Raw genomic sequence first — 23,044 nt, 5'->3', positions numbered from 1 at the left:
ACGATACTTAGGAATGTGAAGATTCCTGGGTTATCGGATCACTGTAATTGATTGTCGTTGGTAAACCCGTGTACCTTATACCCAAATACAGGTCAAGTTACGGATTCCAGCTATGATAACGACGTATGATGGTATTGGGGCCGTGTAAACGAGCGCCGATCAACGAGAGAGCACATTGATTGGCACTCGTTTGCTTCTTACACAAGGAGCTATTTATGGGGACGAGCGCTCGTCACTACGACTGCTCGTCCCCATACATTTCTATCTTGTCAGCAGCGCGTCTCCCTGTTTACACCATCAATGGTGTCACAACCATTCTTTAAGAAAAGGGGCACTTTAGATGACACTATTTTGGGAGAACTACGGCAGCCACTTTTAAGGGGGAACTGTGGCTGGCAGTGATATGGGGGCACTGTGGCTGACTGATAAGGGGGTACTGTGACTTCCCTAGTTTAGGGGGCACTGTGGCTGACACTGATAAGGGGGTACTGTGACTTCCCTAGTTTAGGGGGCACTGTGGCTGACACTGATAAGGGGGTACTGTGACTTCCCTAGTTTAGGGGGCACTGTGGCTGACACTGATAAGGGGGTACTGTGACTTCCCTAGTTTAGGGGGCACTGTGGCTGACACTGATAAGGGGGTACTGTGACTTCCCTAGTTTAGGGGGCACTGTGGCTGACACTGATAAGGGGGTACTGTGACTTCCCTAGTTTAGGGGGCACTGTGGCTAACAATGATAAGGGGGTACTGTGACTTCCCTAGTTTAGGGGGCGCTGTGGTTGACAATGATAAGAGGGTACTGTGACTTCCCTAGTTTAGGGGGCACTGTGGCTGACAATGATAAGAGGGTACTGTGACTTCCCTAGTTTAGGGGGCACTGTGGCTGACAATGATAAGGGGGTACTGTGACTTCCCTAGTTTAGGGGGCACTGTGGCTGACACTGATAAGGGGGTACTGTGACTTCCCTAGTTTAGGGGGCACTGTGGCTGACAATGATAAGGGGGTACTGTGACTTCCCTAGTTTAGGGGGCACTGTGGCTGACACTGATAAGGGGGTACTGTGACTTCCCTAGTTTAGGGGGCACTGTGGCTGACAATGATAAGGGGGTACTGTGACTTCGCTAGTTTAGGGGGCACTGTGGCTGACACTGATAAGGGGGTACTGTGACTTCCCTAGTTTAGGGGGCACTGTGGCTGACAATGATAAGGGGGTACTGTGACTTCCCTAGTTTAGGGGGCACTGTGGCTGACACTGATAAGGGGGTACTGTGACTTCCCTAGTTTAGGGGGCACTGTGGCTGACAATGATAAGGGGGTACTGTGACTTCCCTAGTTTAGGGGGCACTGTGGCTGACACTGATAAGGGGGTACTGTGACTTCCCTAGTTTAGGGGGCACTGTGGCTGACACTGATAAGGGGGTACTGTGACTTCCCTAGTTTAGGGGGCACTGTGGCTGACACTGATATGGGGGGCACTGTATCTATAGCAAGTTTGAGGGGCACTGTAGCTGTAACTGTTATAGGGCCACTGTGGCTGTAACTTTATAGAAGGCATCTATATGAACTGTATCAATACTGTATCATCGTGTGCTGGTGCTAAACATTTTTGAATTAGGATGATATAATACAATATAATATAATATAGTACAATCTACCATTGCAGACAATTGCAGCACAGCACATACATACTATACCGCCGGTGCTGTGTGTCTCATGTCAAGTCTCAATAAAGTTTGTTGTAACAAAAAAACAAGCCACTCTTACACTTCCGGTGCTCTCACGGTTTCGAGTAAGAGACCGGAAGTGGGGAGCCGGGCGATGCCAATCACGCAGGGGGGACGGGCAGTCACAGGGCAGCGCCATTAATAAACCGCGTCTTCAGGAATAGACAGGACGCTGCTGCTGTGTCTGTACAGGGCTGCAGGCAAGGAAACTGTGCAATTAACCTTCTCGCTGCTGCTTTCTACTGTTATTTATATGTATTAGCTCTTAAAGGGACAGTACAACTACAAGTCTCGATGTTGCTATGCAGGTGTAATTACAAGCCATTTTCCCTGTTGTCAGACATCTCAGACTGGGGAGAGTTTGACTAGTGCTCTTCAATGACATGACTGCCAAACATCCCCTTGACCCCCAATGATCACTGTCACAGATCTACAGTAATATTTGCACATGTAGGGGGGACTGAAAGCAGCCCCTCAGAGAAATCTGTTACTGGAATATTTCGACTGGAGTTCCCCTTAAAGATTTAGTGGCCCTTTAAGTGGCCACTCCTTTAAGGGTCACATGACTAAACGTGGTCTTGTCTTGCTACAGACGTGGACCCTATAGCGAGTGAGAACACCTGCATGGGCGTCCCCCAATGTGGATCCAGTGACGCCCCTCCAGGTCGAGTAGTCATAAGCAGGCCACGCCCTCTGTTACTAAGCAACAGCTGAAACAAAAGCTGCTGCGAATCAGAAAAGCAATACCAAAAATATGTCTGACACATTCCCCAATCCAGTGCAGTAACTCTCCAGCTGTGCTGAAACTACCAGCATGTTTCCTTTAAGGACATGCTGGGAGTTGTAGTGTCACGACAGCATTGCCAACCACTTCCCTAAAGAAATGTTCAAATAGAAAGTTTCCCTTTAAGGCTACGGGAGACCCCAATGTTTGATCGGAATTCTTAAAATTGTCACACAGCTTTTTCCTTCATAGGGAAACGTGGCGACTTTGGTCGCACGGCCGTAGATCGCTGTGTCGCGCTGCCTACGTTGCAGTAATGAAAGTCAACGTGGCCGCGTTGCAACCCGCAGGTGTTGGATTTCTTGTGACTGTTGCGACGCAATTACCTGCAGGTTGCAACGCGGCCACGTTCACTTCACTTGTGATCCAGGCAGCGCGACCCAGCGATCTTTGACTATACGTTCTGTTGCGGCCAAAATCGCCGTATAGCCTACTGCCGCAATTTCACTGCGACTCGTGAGCGATTAAATGCCATGTAACCCCAGCGTAAAAGAGTGAAAACTGTAAGGCTAAGTTCACACTACCGTTGTATCCCGTTTAGGTCCCTTCCGTCAGAGGAAGAGATGATCGAAATGGAAAGCATCGCTTACATTTAAATGACCACGTTTGCTTCTTTGAAAAAAAACGCAAACCTAGCCGAACGAAATCCGACCGAAACAAAAGAATTACCAATATTGAAAACAATGGTGAATGAAACGGAAGCCATGCTTTCCATTTGGATTTTCAGTCGCCTCTTCCTCTGACGGAAGAGACCTAAGCGGGAGACACCGGTGATGTGAACTTAAGGCCCTATTACATCGGCCGATTTTGGCCGGTGCAGCGACTGTCGATCAACGAGACATCGTTGATCGGCGCTTGTTTGCTCCTCTCACACGGAGCGATGGATGGGGACGAGGGTCATTTCTCTCATCGCTCGTCCCCATACATTATTATCATGTCGGCAGCGCGTCTCCCTGATTACACACCAAGATGCGCTGCCGACAACGATAATATTTCACTTTTTTAGAACGATACGATCAGCAGATGATTGGGCGTTTGCTCGTTCACCCGCTGATCGCTGCCCTGATTACACAGGGAAATGATCGTCAACGAGCGTTCTATGAACACTTGTCCGCCCGATAATCGCCCAGTGTAAAACCCCCTTTAGGCTAAGAATTCAGACCTGACTAATTCCTCGTTTTTTTTCTGTCCTCTTTTACAGATTCAACAAAAGTAAAGAATTACCTTAAAGCTCCAGTCACCTCTCACTGAGTTTACACAAGTAAATAATTTGCAGCCCTCGTGTTGGTGCGAGTAAGGAACGCTCTCAGGCTAATTCAAAGGCTCAAGGATTTAGGGGGAAAGAAAAAAATCACCCATGCGGGGAACCGAACTCACAGCAAACACAGCGTAGTCATAGTATCAGTGGCCGGCAGCCAGCTCCCTGCCGCCTCCATGAACGCTCCGCCACACACGATCTGTCTTTAGAAAGGATTGACATTTCTCATACCGGGCAGGTTAAACCTCGACGTTCAGAAAGTTCCTACTCATTTAAATGTTTAGGTATTTAAACTGGAAAAATTTGTTGACATTTTTTTTTTGTCATTTATTTTGAGTCACGTGATTTACATTTATTTGTTATCGTATAAAGCGATACAATACCTACCCTATAATTCTTTCTGTTTTTTATTTTTTTACATATTTTATGGGAATATTTAAGGTCAGACAATTTAGTCGTTAAGTTGTTTGAGCATCTCCTCAAAAAGTTATTGATTTAAAAAAAAAAAAAAATACATATCTATTTTAACCATGGATGATGTAAGTTGTCACATGGTCACTAATGGGGGAGCAGAGGAAGACGAGCAGGAAGGAGACCGCAGTATTCAGCCAAGTCTTCCAGTTCTGATGCCTAAAGAAAGAAAGTTAATCCTTCACCTGGACTTGAATAACACCATTCTGGTATCCGACGCGGCCACAGGTCAAGGTCCCAGAGCCGCGCTTAATTCCTACCTGAGCACCGTTGCCTGGGGACAGATCAGTGACTCAGGTGAGTACCTTCCATCATCCCTAATTTGTCAATTTGTTCCTGGTTTATTACATAAATTGTTAGTCCAGGGCTAAACCTAGGCTTTTCTGTAGCACTACTGATTAATATTAACTCGAGTGACAGCTGCAGTCCACAACATTGCCTGCAACTCAATGTATTCATTCGGACTGCAGCTGTAGCTCAATAGTTAAAATCAGTCAGTAGGACTACAAAAAGTCTAGGTGTAGCCCTGGCCTTAGAGGGAAGGTGTCACAAAAAAATATTTTTTTTATATAATATTGCTTTTAGTATGTCATTAAAATAAATTGTATTTATTTGTGTTTTTGTGTTGTACTTTTTTTTTTTTCTTACTTTTACTTCTCTATGGGGGCTGCCATTTTTTTTTCATGTCTGCTTGTGTCGATTAACGACACATACAGAGATGGAATACGGCACATACAACCCCATAGAGAATGCGAACAGGAGCCGTTCCATTCACTATAGCGTACGCCGTCTGTGTGGGAACGGCGCATGCGCCGCTCCCACACAGTCCAAATGGAAGGTCTTCGGCCGAGCAACATCCGGCGCCATTTTCATGTGAACTGGAAGCCGCGGCCAGACAGTAAGATGACTACTTCCGGTCGCGGCTTCCGTCCATATGTTCAGAAGCAAGGAAAGGGAGCGGAGGGAGCAGGTAAGTTATGTTTGTGTATGTTCGTGTTATACTGTGTGATTACCACTGTATCTTATCCTCCTACACTGTGCATTCGCTCCAAAAATGGCGGCACACAGTGTAGGAGGTTTGAACATTCAACCCCCTCCTTTCTCCTGGCACTAGCCAGGATAAAGGAGGGGGGATTGTTTGAGGACGCTAGAGCGAGTGTGTCTTCTCCAATTTTGCAGCATAAAGCAATGAGGTTGCTTTACCACATTCCAATGCTGCAATTTTGGGAATTGCTCCCTCTAGTGACCAGCACATGGAAATGTTATAAATGAGATTCTAATTTATAATATTTCCTGACTTGTGAAAAAATGTAAAAAATTATAACAATGTGCAATCATTTATACACTAACTGTTTAACTAAAAAGAAAAAAAATATTTTTCTAGCGTCACATTCCCTTTAAGGGGGTTTTACATCGGGCAAGTAACGGGCAAACGATCTTTTCATAGAACGCTCGTTGGCGATAATTGTCCTGTGTAAACAAGGCAGCGATCAGCAGATGAACGAGCAAACGCTCGTTCATCTGGTGACCGTATCGTTCTAAAAAAGTAAAATATTATCGGTGTCGGCAGCACATCTTGGTGTGTAAACAGGGAGATGCGCTGCCGACCTGATAATAATGTATGGGGACGAGCGATCGGAGTAACGAGCGCTCATCCCCATCCATAGCTCCGTGTGACCGGAGAAAACAAGTGCCAGTCAACGAGACAGGCGCTCGCTGCACCGGCCAGAAGCGGCCGGTGTAATAGGGCCTTTAGAGGGTTGTCCAACGACTATCCCTTTGATACTTTTATGGCCCATCAATCGGATATGTCATAAAAGTAAATTAGTCCCAGATCTTTCGGTGGTTTCTCTAATGTGTGTGGGCTAATAATACGGTTTTATTTTAGGTGAGTGGCAATGGGTCAGTGATGAACCCTCAGTAAAACCTCCATGTGAAGATGCCGTCAACTACTGCACGCATTTTGGCCGCGATGGGAACTTCAGTGACAGTAACATAGGACAACGCTTCAGAGGGGTCTTCAATGATCACATGAGGCTGCTGGAGTGGCAGGGAGAAGCCGATGACTTGTTCACACAACAGGGAGAGGATGGAAAAGGCTATAACTGGATCCTGCCCTCCTTCTTCCACATGCTGGAGAGTCTGCACCTACAAGGGAGGCAGTTCTGTGTCATACTAAGAACGTTCGGCGTCGATCTTCCTCGTGTGATAAGGTCCGTCCACGCTGCTTTACAGGGAAAACACCCACAGTTCCCTCAACTGCAGCAAGTGCCGGTAAATTCTAAAATATTTAATATTTTTTTTTTTAGATCTGATGTTTGTAGAAAAGTTGGATGCACATTCATGTATTGTAGATCCCAGTAGAGAACTCGTTGATTTCCATACGGTGGAGTCATTCAGGACATCAGTGACCTATTGATATGTCCAAAGATGCTATCGCAGAAATCAGGTTATGATCAATCTGTGATCGCTGGGGGTCTGACACATGCAACCTCTACTGATCAACAGAAGTGAACGCTGCAGCCCCCTCATTGCAGTACCGCTCTCCTCCGATACTGCAGCTCAGCAATGAATGGGGCTGAGCTGCAGTACTGGACACAACCACAAGGAAATGGATGGCGCTGTGTTAGGTACTGCAGTGAAAGGGCTGCGGTACTTCTTTCTGCTGACCTTAGGAGGTATCAAGGGCCAGACCCCATGTGATCAAACATTGATTGCCTATGCTAAGGATGGGCCATCAATGTTATATCAGGAAGAACTCCCTTTAACATTGACATCATATCCCTATGGTCGTTTAGCAGCTGACAGAAGACAGATTTAATATTGAAATGAATAGTGTCTGTATACATCTGTCTTCAGTAAGCCCCCCGCCCCCAAAGTGTCTTGACTATAGTGTCGCAGTACTAATCTGCAAGGCCCGGCTATCACGGTGTTTAATCTACAGCAGCTTCTTCCTTCCTTAGACAATGTGGTATTCATATTATAATCTTTTATTTCCAGCTGACTATAGATCTCACTCCAGGAAGAATACGCTGCAGTAAGAGAGACATTGTTCTCACCCGTGGGTCTGATCGTAAATCTACCAAAGCAAAGGAGAGGAATATTTACAATTATTTAAGCAGTGTGGACGGGATTGGGGGCTTTCAGGACCACTTTGACTGGTAAGAAGTGAGGAAAAGCATGACAGTGTTAGGCTTCATTCACAGCTGCGTCAGGGCTCCGTTCAGGGGTTCCTTCGGAGCTTTCCGTCAGGGGAACCCATGAACGGAACCCAGACTGAAACCACAGGTTTCCGTTTGCATCATCGTTGATTTCAATGGTGACGGATCCGGTGCAAATGGTTTCCGTTTGTCACCGGTGTGTAAGGGTTCCGTCGCTTTGACAGAATGAATAGCGCGGTCGGCTACGGTATTGATTCTGTCAAAACGACGGAACCCTTACACACCGATGACAAACGGAACCCTGTGGTTTCAGTCAGGGTTCCGTTCATGGGTTCCTCTGATGGAAAGCTCTGAGGGAACCCCTGAACGGAGCCCTGACGCAGCTGTGAACGAAGCCTTATAAGGGGAAGCGCATTGTATACAGTAAATGTGACTACGTAATGCTGTATTGATTTGGGATCTGCAACCTCCTTCCAGTAACTCATCAAGGAATATTAGTATTTAGAGAAAGAGGCTATAGGAAGGTATACAACACATCGGACAATTGCTGAGCTTTCTGGAAGGAAGATACCACACCCCCGATCTGCAGTTTGGGGACTGCATGGACTCTTTAAGGACAACTTTGGCAGATGTCGTGGGGAACGAGATTCGGCCATGTTGAATTTTAAGGACAGGTGATAAATTGTATGATCGTTGGGGGTTCCACCGCTGGGTCCCCTACCGATCACTAGAACAGGGTTCTCCTGCCTCTCGTTTCTCCTCAATGCACAATCTTAGGGAGGAGAAGTTTGACTGGAACGGTAGTCAGACGTGCGCCCCGCCGCTCCATTCAATGTCTATGGGGCCGACAGACTGAGGACCCCCGGTGTAGTGAACGGTGAAGGTCCCATTGATCAAACATTCACATCTATCACCTATACTGTGGATAGGTGATACATGTTTTTAGTGGGAAATCTCCTTTAATTCATTTTTTTAGAGCCAAGAGGAATCCACATGACCCATTTCTACTACGAGGGTAAAGCTTGTATTCTCTACCCCATGATTGACAGTTCATGGGGCCAACCAATAGGATCCGTTTCTCCCACTAGTTAGTTTAGCTCTGATAGGACATCATATTTTTGCTTTAAAGGTATTGCCCAGAAAAACAGCGCCACACCTCTCCATGGTTTGTATCTGGTATTGCAGCTCAGCTCCATTGAAGTGCATGGGTCTGAGCTGCAATACCACACACAACCTATGGACAGGGGTTTCCATGTTTTCTAATCCTGGACAACTGCTTTAATGGGAACCTCTCTAATGTGATTAATTTCTAGGTGGGCAAGAAATAATTTTACAAGCTCTGGAGGAAAACCGTTCTGGATCGATCCGGCCGACTGTAATACCCAGCACATCATCATAGATGACAACATCCGGCTAACTGACCACGACACCATTGTTAATTGTCGGGTATGTCTATAGAATTACTATATTAAATTTGTCATATCACAAAAGTTAATGTCCAGGAAATGTTAGGTAAAGTTTCCCTGATAAAATTAGAATCCCAAACAGGAAATCTATGGGAAGACAAGATTCCCAGAGATCTGAAGTAATGTTTTTATCTCTCATCTGCGATCACTTAAGGGGGTTTTACACTAAATGATTATCGGGCAGACGAGCGTTCACAGAACGCTCGCTGCCGATAATTACCCTGTGTAAACGGGAACGATCAGCAGATGAACGAGCAAACACTCAATCATCTGCTGATCGTATAGTTTGAAAAAAATTAAATATTATCGTTGTCTAATGAATGAGGACGAGCGATCGGAGTAACGACCGCTCGTCCCCATCCATAGCTCCGAGGGACAGGAGCAAACGAGCGTCGACCACGATGTCTCGTTGATCGGAGCTCGCTTCATCGGCCGCTTATCGGCCGCTTATCGGCTGGTGTAAGAGGGCTGTGAACTCTTCCGCCTTTGGGCTTCTATAAGTGCTGGTGTCTTGTTACTTTGAATACTGTGAATAATACATAGAGTATTTGGAAAATTATTCCACTGCTTTTGTGACCAGATATCAATATGTGTCCGACCACCAAGTCCTCCAATGATCACGAGAACCCAGAAATTGTTCACTGCGGACCTTGTCACACTGCGGACCTTGTCACACTGCGGACCTTGTCACACTGCGGTCCTTGTCACTGCGGTCCTTGTCACGCTGCGGACCTTGTCACACTGCGGTCCTTGTCACGCTGCGGACCTTGTCACGCTGCGGACCTTGTCACGCTGCGGACCTTGTCACGCTGCGGACCTTGTCACGCTGCGGTCCTTGTCACGCTGCGGTCCTTGTCACACTGCGGTCCTTGTCACACTGCGGTCCTTGTCACACTGCGGACCTTGTCACACTGCGGTCCTTGTCACACTGCGGACCTTGTCACACTGCGGTCCTTGTCACACTGCAGTCCTTGTCACCCTGCGGACCTTGTCACCCTGCGGACCTTGTCACACTGCGGTCCTTGTCACACTGCGGTCCTTGTCACACTGCGGACCTTGTCACACTGCGGTCCTTGTCACACTGCGGTCCTTGTCACACTGCGGACCTTGTCACACTGCGGACCTTGTCACACTGCGGACCTTGTCACACTGCGGTCCTTGTCACCCTGCGGACCTTGTCACACTGCGGTCCTTGTCACACTGCGGTCCTTGTCACACTGCGGTCCTTGTCACACTGCGGACCTTGTCACACTGCGGTCCTTGTCACACTGCGGACCTTGTCACACTGCGGACCTTGTCACACTGCGGACCTTGTCACACTGCGGTCCTTGTCACACTGCGGACCTTGTCACACTGCGGACCTTGTCACACTGCGGACACAGCCTTGGGACACTTCGGACACAGCCACGCTCTCGTCCATAGTGTCTGGTATGGTGTCCCTTTAATGGGACTGAGTCTCAGGTGAGTTTCAATACCAAACACACAGCATGTCGACAAAAGGGGCACTGTCCGCAATGCTTCACCCTTTCATTCTCGTGGTCGTGGGGGGTCCTAGTGGTTGGACACATACCAGTCAAACATTGATGCCTTATCCCAATATCGGTCTTTACAGACTTTTAAGGAATTGACGTTTTCTCAGGATTCGGTCACATTTAATAAAATAGTAATTCGCTCTTACTGCAGTTTAACTTTACCTCCTTCCCAGAGTAGTGACCTGGGGATTACACACTAAAGGCCCTTTTACATGGACCAATGATCAGGCAAACAAGCGTTCATATGAACACGTTTTCGATCATTGACCTGTGTAAAGAGGTCAACAATCAGCCGATGAACGAGCAAACACTCAATCATCGGCTGATCTGCTCGTGTAAACAGGGAAATGTGCTCCGTGATGGAAATGTATGGGACGAGCGATAATAGTCCCCACACATTACTGATCATTGCTCCTTGTGAAAGGAGCAAACGAGCGCCGATCAGCGAACTACCTAGTTGATCGGCGCTCGTTTTCACGGCTTAACACGGGCCGTCTTATAGGACCATAACACCCTCTTAAAAGCATAAGACTGTATTTTGTAAGATCGTAAACTGTCTCAAAATCTTACATCAATTACGCTGGGTCAGGCCTGGACCAATCTTACCCACCTCAGAAAACTTGAGCCCAAGCAATGAAACCGCCACAGAAACGATATGACTTTACAACACAAGTGTATATATAAGGTACTGTAGACGTCAGGAGCCAGTGAATCACCCATAGAGCTAATGTGCGTCACAGCCGCCCACCAATAATCGCTTCCATAGATGTCAGCAGAAAACAACCCTAATAATTATGAACAAGTTATTGAAGGGGTTGTACAGGATTAGAAAAACATAACTGTTTTTTTTCCAGAAACAGCGCCACACCTGTCCATGGCTTGTCTCTGGTATTGCAGTTCAGGTGAATGGGGATGAGCTGCAATACCACATACAACCTGTGGACAAGTGTGGCGTTGTTGTTGGAAGAAAGCAGCCATGTTCAACCCCTGTCATTTCGAAAGCCGGTCATACATCAGTCATCAGCGTTCTGCTCGTGCTAATGTGGGGGATTTCGGGCAAGGGATTCTGGGTTCTTATGATTGTTACACGCTGAGCAGGGTGTCTTTGTCTTTTGTCTGCACCAGGTGTTTTTGGACAAAGAGAAGGGGAAGGAATCCAGAAAGGCGCTGACCTCCGAACTGTACGACATCTGCTTAGTGCAGACGGATCTCCTCAGGGCCATCGCTGAGAAAGATTATTTTCTAGACTGTATAAGACTCTGCGAGGAGAATTATGAGCAATATCTCAAGGGCTTGCAGGTGGAGTAGAATGAAGTGCTACTTTAAGAGCATCAGTCACCAGACAGAGGTGTATATTTTAGGACACCCTGTGAAAGGTAAGATAGTGGGTGCTTTTGCACTAATTTGAGAGCCCCCTGATATTCCGATTTGGAAGGGGCGAAAAATCACCCGTGCTGTATGCAAATGCGGGCACATGATGAGACTCGGGTTTACTTGCATTCAGCACGGGTAATCTCCCAATCAGGGGGGCCGCTGAACCGCCCTCTCAGAGTGCCAATATGTGTGATGTACATGTACTACTTCCCATTGATTCCTCTTGGTCAGTCTGTAGCTCAGGTGGTCTAACGGGTAGACGGTTCCCTGGCATATTGGTATTTTGAGGGGCGTTTAGTGGCTGCACCGTCTATTTTAGGGTCTACTCACAATGCGTTGACAGTGTACATTCAGCATATGCGTCCGAATATGGTACCGGCGCATATGCTGAACGTGCCCTTAGACTCCTATGGACCTGACAGATGCCCAGAGTGTGTTTTTAGCATCCGTCAGGCTGGTATAACTTTGTCATCGCGGTATAGGAAAGCGCAGCTGCACCGTATACGTTTTTTTTTTTACAATTGTCTATGGCATACATAAAAGGCATCCGTCAGAGGTCTATCTCGGGAGTATTTCTTGACGTATACGTCCAACGGATGGCCTAAACGCAGGCTGAATAGACCCTTATCCTTTTTAGGGTGTCTTACAGATGCCCAGATTTAAAGGGGTCTCCTCTAGTGCTTGGTCTGTAAGATATTGTCTTATTTATATTAATAAGATTTGCTTCATAATGTATTTAGTTTGTTAAACTAGAACTTATATCCTTTTCTCAGGGAGCTCTTGATGGGTTCATCCAGCCTCATATATGTTATACTTGATCACGTGAGATGACTGGACCTTTACTGGGCAGACGCACAGCTCAAATCGTCTCTCGGTTTGCCCTACAAAGGTATCCGGAGCTCATATATTGAAGTTTATATAGGTTTTTTTTTGCAATTGTACAAGACTGTGGTACACAATGAAGCTGCTCTGTAAATTGCACATGTGGTCTGCAGGGTCTGGGCTGCTGATTTACGGCACAGACACAGCGCACATTGCGTCACCGTTTACATTACTCCTCTCGTAGGATGTTTTCTTCTCTATTCACATCAAATGCTAAATTCACAATTCTGCTGGTTTCCTGTTACCATAGATCAATCCATTGTGGGAGCTCTGAAGACCGTTACAAGGGTAAGATGTTAGGTCACATGACTGACGGCAGGGCGGAGCTACGTTGCTGTCGGTCTCCAAGGGAAACCAGCAGAGATTTGTAAGCTGGTTTGGATGTGAATAGAAAATGGCACATAATACAAATCAGTACGAGAAGAGTAAAGTGTTTGGAAGTGACTCAACTTTTTATTTGATGGAGGCGGGTGTTGTCCTAGTCTAGGTAGAAGGGCTATCCAGTCCTGAATTTTAACATCACTGCTGCCTCGAAGCATTATGGTCCCATTTTTATTAGCAACTAGTGGTTTATGGATGGATGCTGATTGTGTTCATGTATAAATCTTGAACTTCCAGTGATTATAACGTCTATAACCGGATTAAAGGGGGTTCGATATAATACTTCAATATGGTTTAATAGTGTAGAGATCATTCTTATGCAGCAGTCATTGGGGGAGATTTAGCAAAACTGGTGCAAAGAAGAAGTGGAGCTGATACCCATAGCAACCAATCGGTTTCAGTTTTCATTCATTAAAGGGCCTTTGAAAAATTAGATCTGGAATCTGATTGGTTGCTATGGGTAGCTGCCCCACCTTTACCTGGCACGAGTTTTGATAAATCCCCCCTATTGCGTGTAGCTGTGCTCATGGCTTTATAGGGATTGCGCAGAATTAGAAAAACATGGCTCCCTTGTTATGAAAACAGCGCCACACCTGTCCACAGGTTATGAATGGCCTTCCATGTAATACATGGACTTGAGACCAGAAGAATGGAAGCTGCTGTTACAGAGCAGCTCTGACTCATAGGGGGTCCTTAGTGGGGACCCCCTCTATGATATCCATATGCCCTAATAGGGCATATTGACAGGGTTTGCTTTCATTAGACATCCTTTTTACTTTCTTAATATCTTTATAGGGGGTTAAAGCTAAAAAAAAATTCATACAGAACTCCAAGTCCCCTGTATAGATATAGTTAAATGATACAATTCTGGCTACCTGTTATTATTGAGTTCAGTGTATGATCAGTATGCATTAAGCTCTTAGCTCCCCCTAGTGGTGGCTGCAGGCAGACAGAATTTTATGATTTATCGCTATGTCTATGCAGGGGACCAGGAGCTCTGTATCCAGAAAATAGATCTCTGACCGCTATAAAGATATAGTAAGAAATGAATCTTCACAGAATGTTGAACCTAAAAATGACCTGGTGTTAAAAGGCAGAGGTTCACTTTAAGGACATCACTGATCTATTCAGATTGAGACCTTAGGATTTCTGCACTGTATGTAATACTGTTTCTATGTCTGTGCCATTTTTTCAATAAATATTTATGTTTTTTCAGTAGTTTTTGTTAAAACATTGAAGAGCTCCTAATGTAATGTATGAGCTCCTTCCACTATCTGCCTGTTCCATTTCTGCAGTGCATTGTGGGAGCTCAGAAATCTGTCTGTGGTGACTATCCTGTCCCCTCATCTCATCATGACACTGTCCCTATCGTCACAAGCAGTCACCTAACTGTAGGCAGACCCCGATTACTATGCAAATAATCAGAGCAGACGTTGAGCCAGCAGGGGGTGCTAGGTGATTTGAGCTCCGCAGCCTGCAGAATTGTGTATGCAGCTCTGGTGAGAATGGGTTAAAATGAAAGCTGTAATGTAAATGGTGAACTAATACTTTACGAAATGCTAGATGGGGGCTCGCATCACTCAATTATTTATAAGGTAGCCACATTGCGCCACGTCACTGCCCATAGACGGTGCATTGCAGCTGCCACCAACAGGGTTGCCCCCTGGCATTGCCTGCCACTGAAGCTGCTGCCAGCAGACAACTAATGTACCATGTAGATAGATATGACAGAGCTTACTGGTTTTTATTTCACCTACATCAGAGCTACAGGGAAATGACTTTAATCCAGTGTCCGATAATCCAGAAAGTTTGATAATCCGGCTCTTATTTCTACCTGGTATAGACCTGAAACAAAAGACTGGACTGGGATAATCAATTAGGAAAATCCTCTGATTAGAAACAGTTTATTTTGGACTGTGACCTGGAAAGTTCTCTACCCTATCGAGTGAATTTTATATACTTTTTTTTATCATCGTCCAATAATCCGGGATATTTGATCATCTGCAGGGGCGTAGCTATAAGGGGGTGCAGACATAGCAATCACACCGGGGCCCAGAAGCCACTCTGCTGTGTTAGGCCTGCTTCACACGAGCGTGGGGAAACTCGGACGTGAAAAACGAGGTGCCCCCGTGCGTGTCCCGTTTTCATGGATCCCCATAGACTAATTCACTACAATGATTTGCACATTACATTCATTTTCGGGGTACATCTAATATTTTTCTCTATGTCATCTGGAGAATTCTGCTGTCAGACTGAAGTGTAAAACGTAATCTTTTAGTTATTGCGCCTCCGATGACACGGTCATTGTTATTTATGAACGTGCGGCGGAGCAGATGCTTTACAGGCACGGACGCCGCTCTTATAAAAACTATTTTGATAGAAAGGTCAGAAAAATCAATAAAACTCGAAATAAACAGAAGGTTCCAGAGAGACGCTGTACAAGGAGCTCCATGTACCGGAGCCGTGGCGATATTATTACACCTGTACTACTGCCGCAGACGGAGAAAAGACGAAAGGGAAGAATCAATGTAAGGGCAAATAGACATCATCCGGGGAGTCCGTCATATCGGGAATATTTCCCATAAAATAAAAAAATTGATTTTCCATATTGCAGACATTCTGTTCAGGAAAGGACACAAACCGAGTGTAACAATCTGTAATATGGCGTCCATATTGTACCTCTGAAGACCTCTAGAGGCGGCACACATATGTAATATGGATCTGTATGGACGCTATGTCTCGCCATTCGCCGCGTGCACGAGACCTTTCACATGGCTTAGATGAATAGGAAGCGCTGCAGTCAAATCGAGTAAGTGTGTCAAAACGAATAAGATGTTCATTCTGTCGGACTTTGTATCAATCTGACAAATAAAAAAATGGTGGCACGTTCCTTCGGATGCCGTATTATGGAGGTATTCTTCTCAATATCTAAATAATAGGGCCCCATAAGGCAGCACACAAAGTGCCTACAGCTCCCTAGTATGGACTCTGTGCCTCGCTACAACCTTAAAGGTATATTCACAATTCTGAAATCAGAAAAAAAAGATGCAGTATACGGGATTATATATAACAAATCAAGTCTTGAATTGAAATATACAGGGAGAAAGCTCTGAAAATCCATTCTATGGCGAAAGGAAAAAAAATCGTTAACCACGATCCTACAACGTTTTTCTTGATTTAAGTCAAGAAATAATTTCCCAAAAACGATGACCTTTTTTTGGCCCAAAACCCGGTATGTATCCAAAAAAAAAAAAGTCTTTCCGTGTTATGTTTGTTTTGCATATTCTCATGGTTTGGGCAAAAAAAACAACCAAATCCTAAAAAATCCCAAAAAAGGCACCGTGAACAGGAGAACTTCTAAAGGTCACGTGTTTTGCGTCCATTTCTTCTGGCGCTATAGATTTATTTCTGCCGCTGCTCTCTAAAGATCTCTTAAGAACTCTCTATCTGAACGAGGCCTTACTCTGCCGTGCCTTTACCTCCTCGTGTGAATGTACTTACTCTATTTCACATGTGCAGATTTCAGCAAATCCTATAACAAATAAGCAATCGGACTCATCGTGTGATTGGCTGTAATGCTGAACATGACCAGTAGAGGGAGACTCTTAGACTGCTACAAGCATTGGAAAGATCCCTTTTCACATCATGACACTGCCCCGTGACATGCAGCCCTGGCCTCACTAACATCATCACATAGAGAGGTTACTGCCTCCCACAAGATACATCTCCTGAAATACTCTGTGCTACTGTGACCATTCCCATTATCTCATTAACTACACGGACATGAAAGTGATAAACAAGTATGTATGATGACAAATGGCCCTCTGACCAAATGACTAAAAAGGGTTTAGACAACCCCATGCTTTTATAATAAACTAATGGGGGACTGGGTGGATCCATTTTCGGTTCCTAGAGCCTCAAGCAACCATTGATTTCAGCAGCCATTGTGATATGTGAATATATAGCGTTTTCCTGGGTTATACCTCCCCCCTTTCTATTCTTCCTTCCCAATCGCTTATATTTAGTTGGGGGATGGGCCTTATCTGAAATGGGACAACTTTATCTTGTCAATCCCTAAAACGCATCATGTCCCACTAAGTGACATCATAAACATACACCGCACGGTTCCTTACAGTCACACAGGCTACAAGCTTTTACAGTATCTTCTCTGATAAATGTAATTTAAAAGACTCCTCTCCACCATGTCCCGTTCCCCATGGACTGGAGTCGTTGCAGCTTCGATAGTCCCTGAATCTGCGAGCGGCGAGCTGGATCGGAGCGGCTTTAATGACTGATCACCGGCCTGACTGTAATACACTAATGGCAGCAAGACTAATCCTCCGAGGTTTCTTATCTCCCACCGCCACCGCATTAGCTCATCCCTCCAGCTGTTTTTTACACTACATATCCCAGCATGCATTGCTCATTTTACCAATAATTTTCAATCAAGTCAATGCTTTTCCATTAGAAAACAAGGATGATGAATGGCGTAATATTAGGTGAATGTCACCCATAGGATTTATTTACCTGCTGGTGTCAGCGCAGTTTATATCGGTATAATGTGTCGCCATAGTTATCGCATAGATTAGAAATGTCACCAGTAATAGAAAATATTTTCTCATGGAGATCAACTACAAAGAGCGTCTTCTGCACTGGAGGATCCGGCACGTTTGGACATTGCATATTTTATCCAAATGGATTACTTTTTATTTATTACTGACGACCTCCTAAATATGATTGTCCACGAAACCAATATATATGCCGCTCAGTATATAAGGCAGAAACCTTCATCCACCCATGCCAGAGATTGGACGCCCACCAATTTGCCAGAATGAAAAAAGAAATTGGGGCTCACCCTAAATATGGGTATTGTAAAAAAAAGCCCTCCATTAGGTCTTACTGGTCAACAAGACCCGCCCAAGCCACCCCAGTGTATTCTGCAGTAATGCCCAGGTCTCGTTATGAAACAATAATGAGGTTCCTCCACTTCAACGACAACGCACAGGCCCCCCCCCAAGTACCGATGCAAACCGGGATCGGTTGTTCAAAATAAGACCACTGAGAAATGTTCCCAATAATTTATTTCTGCAACTCTACACCCCTGAGCAGAATGTAAGTGTGGACGAATCCCTCCTCAACTTCCATGGCAGACTTAGCTTTCGCCAATATCTACCTTCCGAAAGGGCAAGATATGGCGTTAAGCTTTACAAATTGTGTGAAAGCGGGTCAGGATATACCACCGCCTTCAGGATTTATGAAGGGCGGGACCGCACAATAAATGTTCCTGGATGCCCCCCTGATCTTTCCACCAGCAGTAAGATTGTGTGGGAGATAATGCAGCCTCTGCTTCACAAGGGGCACCACCTGTACTGTGATAATTTTTATTCCCGGTGCCCCTATTTAGGCATTTGCATGCTGCAAGGACTGGGGCATGTGGTACCGAATTGGTTTTCCGCAGCAATTAGTGGGGAAGCGCATGGTAAAGGGGGACTCCTGTGCTTATGCATCTGAAGAACTGCTGGCGGTCAAGTTCAGGGATCGCAAAGATGTGTATGTGCTAAGCACGATTCATACTGCGGGAACAGTAGCAGTGAGGGAAAGGGGGGCAACATTGGACAAGCACAAACCAGTGAGCGTGTCCGAATATAACAAGTACATGGGGGGGGGGGTGGATTTAAGCGACCAGGTTTTACAGCCCTATTTAGTAAAAACGCAAAACTAAAACCTGGTACAAAAAAGTGGCCATTTATCTGTTACAGGTGGCCGGGCCATCCACAACTCATTTGTGCTCTACAAAAAAAACAGAGGCAGAGACACATACCTGGATTTCCAGGAGAAAATTATTGAAGGCCTCATTTTTGATGTTCAGGACACCAGAGAAGCCCCCAGTCTGAGGATATCAAACGACCGACTGAAAGACACTTCATCAGTCGGATTCCCCCAACACCAACCAGAAGCAACCCCCAGAAAAAGTGCCGCGTCTGCAGAAAAGTCGGGTACCGCAAAGATTCCTTATTTTTCTGTCCCTCACAACCCGGCCTGTGCATTCACCCATGCTTTAAAAAAAAAAAAATACCATAATGTTCTGAATTATTAGATTTTAGTTAATTAGTTGAAAATATATTTGCCCTACATTACATTTTTATTTTTCCCCTGATTTTACGCCAAGGGTGAGGGAGGGAATGGGTGTGGGGGGGGGGGGTGGGGGGGGGGGTGGATGTCACGTTTGCTTATTTTCTAAAGTTCAACTGCTGGAAAGACCAATTTGCAGAAATCTGCAATTTCTTATTTTAGGAAACCCCAAAAAATGTATTCCCATTATACCCCTAGATGAATATTTTGGGATTTCTGCTTCAAGAGCAGGTGATTTGTGAAATAATCTTCTTCTATCGTCCGCCCTCCTACATCTCCATGTGATAAATAAGGCACACATATTTGGTATCCCCATGCTCAGGAGAAGTGGCAGAATGTGAAAGGAGATTAATTTTGTCCGTGGTCCATATGGTGTGTGAAAAATGCTAGCCTAAACTGACGGATTTGCCAAAAAAATGCAAATTTTATTTTGTTCCATTTTATTCAAGAAACTTTCAGAAGAAAACTGGATTTCTAAAAAGATGATAAACCCCTTGAAGGAAACCTTGTGGGGTCTACTTGTGTGAATGAAGTAATTTATGGGGTGTTTCTAATCTTTCAGCAGCATTAGGCCCCCCAGAAAACAGTATGCGGCTATAAAGTCAAATGCAAAATTCCTGGACCGAAAAGGCTAAAAAGCCTCCTTTTATGCCAAGCCCTGGCACATGCCCGCACAGTGAATAAGGCACACATATTTGATATCCCCATGCACGGGAGAAGTGGAAGAATGTGAAGGGAGAAGAATTTTGTCCGTGGTCCATACTGTGTGTGAAAAACGCTAGCCTAAACTGACGGATTTGCTAAATTCTTGAATTTTTTTCCAATTTTGCCTGCTTTCGAGAATAAAATAAAAATGATGTATATTGACAAATGCCATTAAAATAAATCCCTGTCTGTCCTTTAAAAAGAGTGTAAAATTCAAAGATGAACTTTATTCACCTGCAGAGTTATAATCATCTAAAGAAGTGCATAGCAAAATTGTAAAAATTTTCTCTGGTCATTTAGCTGTAAAACAGCCCAGTCCTTAACCGGTTAATCTGCCCCTTTATTGCCGGAAACTCTATACACGCGCCTCAATTGAGCATGTTTGTCACATACGTCCTGGAACATAATCAGAGGAGCATTATCAGTGATTAATCCTCCATAAGAAGTTCTGAAGCTCTACCAGATATAGAGATTTTACAAGTCACAATCATATGAATATTCCTATAGGAAACTCTCCACAATCAAAGTCAACATAATTGCGATAATTGTACAATCCCTTTTTGTTCGAAGCGTTCCTCGATGATAAGATGATCACAGGGAGTCTGCTGCGATCAGCTTTAATCTGTGGTTTCAGTTTCCCTGCAGTGCCACCGCAGGAGAACTGAGGTATTACACGATTCTAATTGAAATAAATAAGCTGGACGTGCCAGGTCCTCCAGAGTGTGAGACGCTCTTTGTAGCCGCTCTCCGAATATCCGGATTGCAAAAACTCAGGACATGTCATTTTGCGGTCTGAGTTTTGCGGATTCACCAATACGGGTGAATTGTTGTGTATCCATTAGTCCTGATGACACACGGATGCACAACAAGGTTTTTTTGCGGTCCGATGGACTGCAACGGACCCGTGGTTTTGTGTACCGCAAAACCAATGCGGTTGTGTACGTGAGGCCTAAGAGTGCTACCAACAGAAAGTGTAAAATTTTTACATGACATTGACTTATAGATACTTAAGTTTGGCCACTAGAGGGAGCCACAAGGCTGAATGTAATGGAAGGGATAATTTATGGACCAGGCTGTGACAGATTTATTGCTGGTCCAGGAATCCGATTGGCAGCAGGAACCAATATACGGCAAGAAATGTTGTAAATCTATTTAGTCTCGTCTCAGTGCTTCCTCTCCCCGATGATGACTTTCTACTATTGTCAGATATTATATGGTACACAGTAATATTATATATGTGGCCTTATGGCTTATGTTATATATATATATGGGATAATTTCTATGGTACCAGTATGATTGGTGCTAACTGATGATAATTTGCCCCATCATTCAAAAAATGTATAGAGCAGAATTCACCTAGTGATTGGTAATAAATCCTGTGTTGGTATCTCCAGGTCCGACTCTTCGGGCAGTCGGGCATTAGCTGAAAGCCCAGGGCATTAGTAGGACCCACAGCCAAACAGCACGAAATATTGTTATAGGGGTACATGTGTCATTTGTCTTATATAGAGCTCAGAATTCCCTTTTCCCATCATAGAGTTAAATTATATAATTCCGGTTGGCTGCTGCCACCACTAGAGGGAGCTCACTGAATACAAATTAAAGGGGTTCTCCGCTTTCATAATCCCTACTTAATAGAAGAGTCCGTTGATAAGAAGCTGATCACAAAGTCTCCCCCTGCCGGGACCCCAGCGATCAGTTGTGATCTGTGGAGAAACCTGACAGTGAGGGTATGTGCACACGTAGTGACCAAAAACGTCTGAAAATACAGAGCTGTTTTCAAGGGAAAACAGCCCCTGATTTTCAGACGTTTTTTGAGCAACTCGCGTTTTTAGCTGCGTTTTTCGCGCCGTTTTCGCGCCGTTTTTTACGTCCGTTTTTGGAGCTGTTTTCATTGGAGTCTATGAGAAAACGGCTCCAAAAACGTCCAAAGAAGTGTCCTGCACTTCTTTTGACGAGGCTGTATTTTTACGCGTCGTCGTTTCACAGCTGTCAAACGACGACGCGTAAATGACAGGTCGTCTGCACAGTACGTCGGCAAACTCATTCTAATGAATGGGCAGATGTTTGCCGACGTATTGTAGCCCTATTTTCAGGCGTAAAACGAGGCATAATACGCCTCGTTTACGCCTGAAAATAGGTTGTGTGAACCCAGCCTAAGTGTTTAGTTTCCCTGCAGTGCCGCCACAGGTGAAATAAAGTATTACACAGTGCCCATTCATATCAATGTGCTGTCTGTGTAATACAGGACAGGACAGGTCCACCAGAGAGAGAGACGCTCTATGTAACCACTCTCCACTCTGGCCATTGGATGATGATCCTGAACATAGGACCCCCCCCCCCTCTATTAACTCAGAATTCCCTGAAAGGATGTGTTAAAATAGATTTTTGAAACTGGACAATCTCCTTATTAATACGGCTCATTGGGAGCGGTATAAATTGAAATGTAGTCAGCTCCCTCTAGAGGTGACTGCAAGCAGAGACAACAGTGGTGTCGCATCATGTCACGTTACTTCGTCGTTTAACGGCTGTAGGTCGCGGTGTCATTCGCTGAATCGTCATTTCGTTGATAAGGAAGTAGCAACCCGCAGCCATTGGATGAAGTAGACGTGATATTACTACGTACGCAGCGCCAGTGCAGAATAGCTGTTGCTCAAGGTCTTACATAAAGGAAAGAAAAATATTACAATGGGTAAAAAAAAAAGACCCCATGACCCGGGGGCGCCAGTGATTCTCAGATTGCGGGAAATCTTTACATCTGCAGTCAGTTGTATATACTGTGTGATCAGGTCCTCATTGAGTTAATGTCTTTTCCTGCAGAAGATGTAAGGAGCCAGCGCTGCAGAAATCAAGTCATCTCTAAAAATACTTTATTTAATGGCACCTTCATTCATAACTGGACTGCATTGCAGGGACCGTATACTGTAATCAGGTGACCTCTCCAGATGAAGCGGGGGTGGGGAACTCTCATGCATTTTCTCCAGAGGTCTCCGAGATCTTTCATTTTGCCTTGTTAACTGTTTTCTGTTATCAGTTAATTTGCAGAAGGTTCCAAAATCGTTCCCAACAACTGTGATTGAGCATGAGCAATAATCAAGATCAAGAAGATGCGGATCCTGGATCAAACCCATCCAAGCAGGGTCAGAATGGCCCACAAGAGGACCCCAGGCCC

At 45.0% G+C, this 23,044-nt stretch overlaps 1 protein-coding gene across 3 annotated transcripts; it reads left to right on the top strand.

Annotated features, from left to right (window-relative positions):
• The first annotated feature begins 1,806 nt into the window (after positions 1–1,806).
• Positions 1,807–23,044, top strand: LOC142656795 (uncharacterized). Of its 3 annotated transcripts, none has more exons than XR_012849751.1 (7): positions 1,807–1,926; positions 3,712–4,536; positions 6,128–6,513; positions 7,240–7,400; positions 8,714–8,846; positions 11,524–12,661; positions 22,907–23,044. XR_012849751.1 is itself a non-coding variant. In XM_075831706.1 (6 exons), exons 2-6 carry the CDS (start codon positions 4,299–4,301, stop codon positions 11,704–11,706), a joined length of 1,101 nt encoding a protein of 366 aa, XP_075687821.1. In that variant the 5' UTR covers positions 1,807–1,926; positions 3,712–4,298; the 3' UTR covers positions 11,707–14,253. The 3 variants fall into 3 exon arrangements, 1 of the variants encoding a protein (XP_075687821.1); XR_012849752.1 differs by lacking the exon at positions 22,907–23,044 and having other exon boundaries at positions 11,524–11,774; positions 12,546–14,253; XM_075831706.1 differs by lacking the exon at positions 22,907–23,044 and having other exon boundaries at positions 11,524–14,253.

Source organism: Rhinoderma darwinii, chromosome 7 (assembly GCF_050947455.1).
Source record: "Rhinoderma darwinii isolate aRhiDar2 chromosome 7, aRhiDar2.hap1, whole genome shotgun sequence".
Classification (NCBI taxonomy): domain Eukaryota; kingdom Metazoa; phylum Chordata; class Amphibia; order Anura; family Rhinodermatidae; genus Rhinoderma; species Rhinoderma darwinii.
The sequence above is the reverse complement of the archived record's forward strand: the minus strand, read 5'-3'. Positions and strand labels throughout refer to the sequence as shown.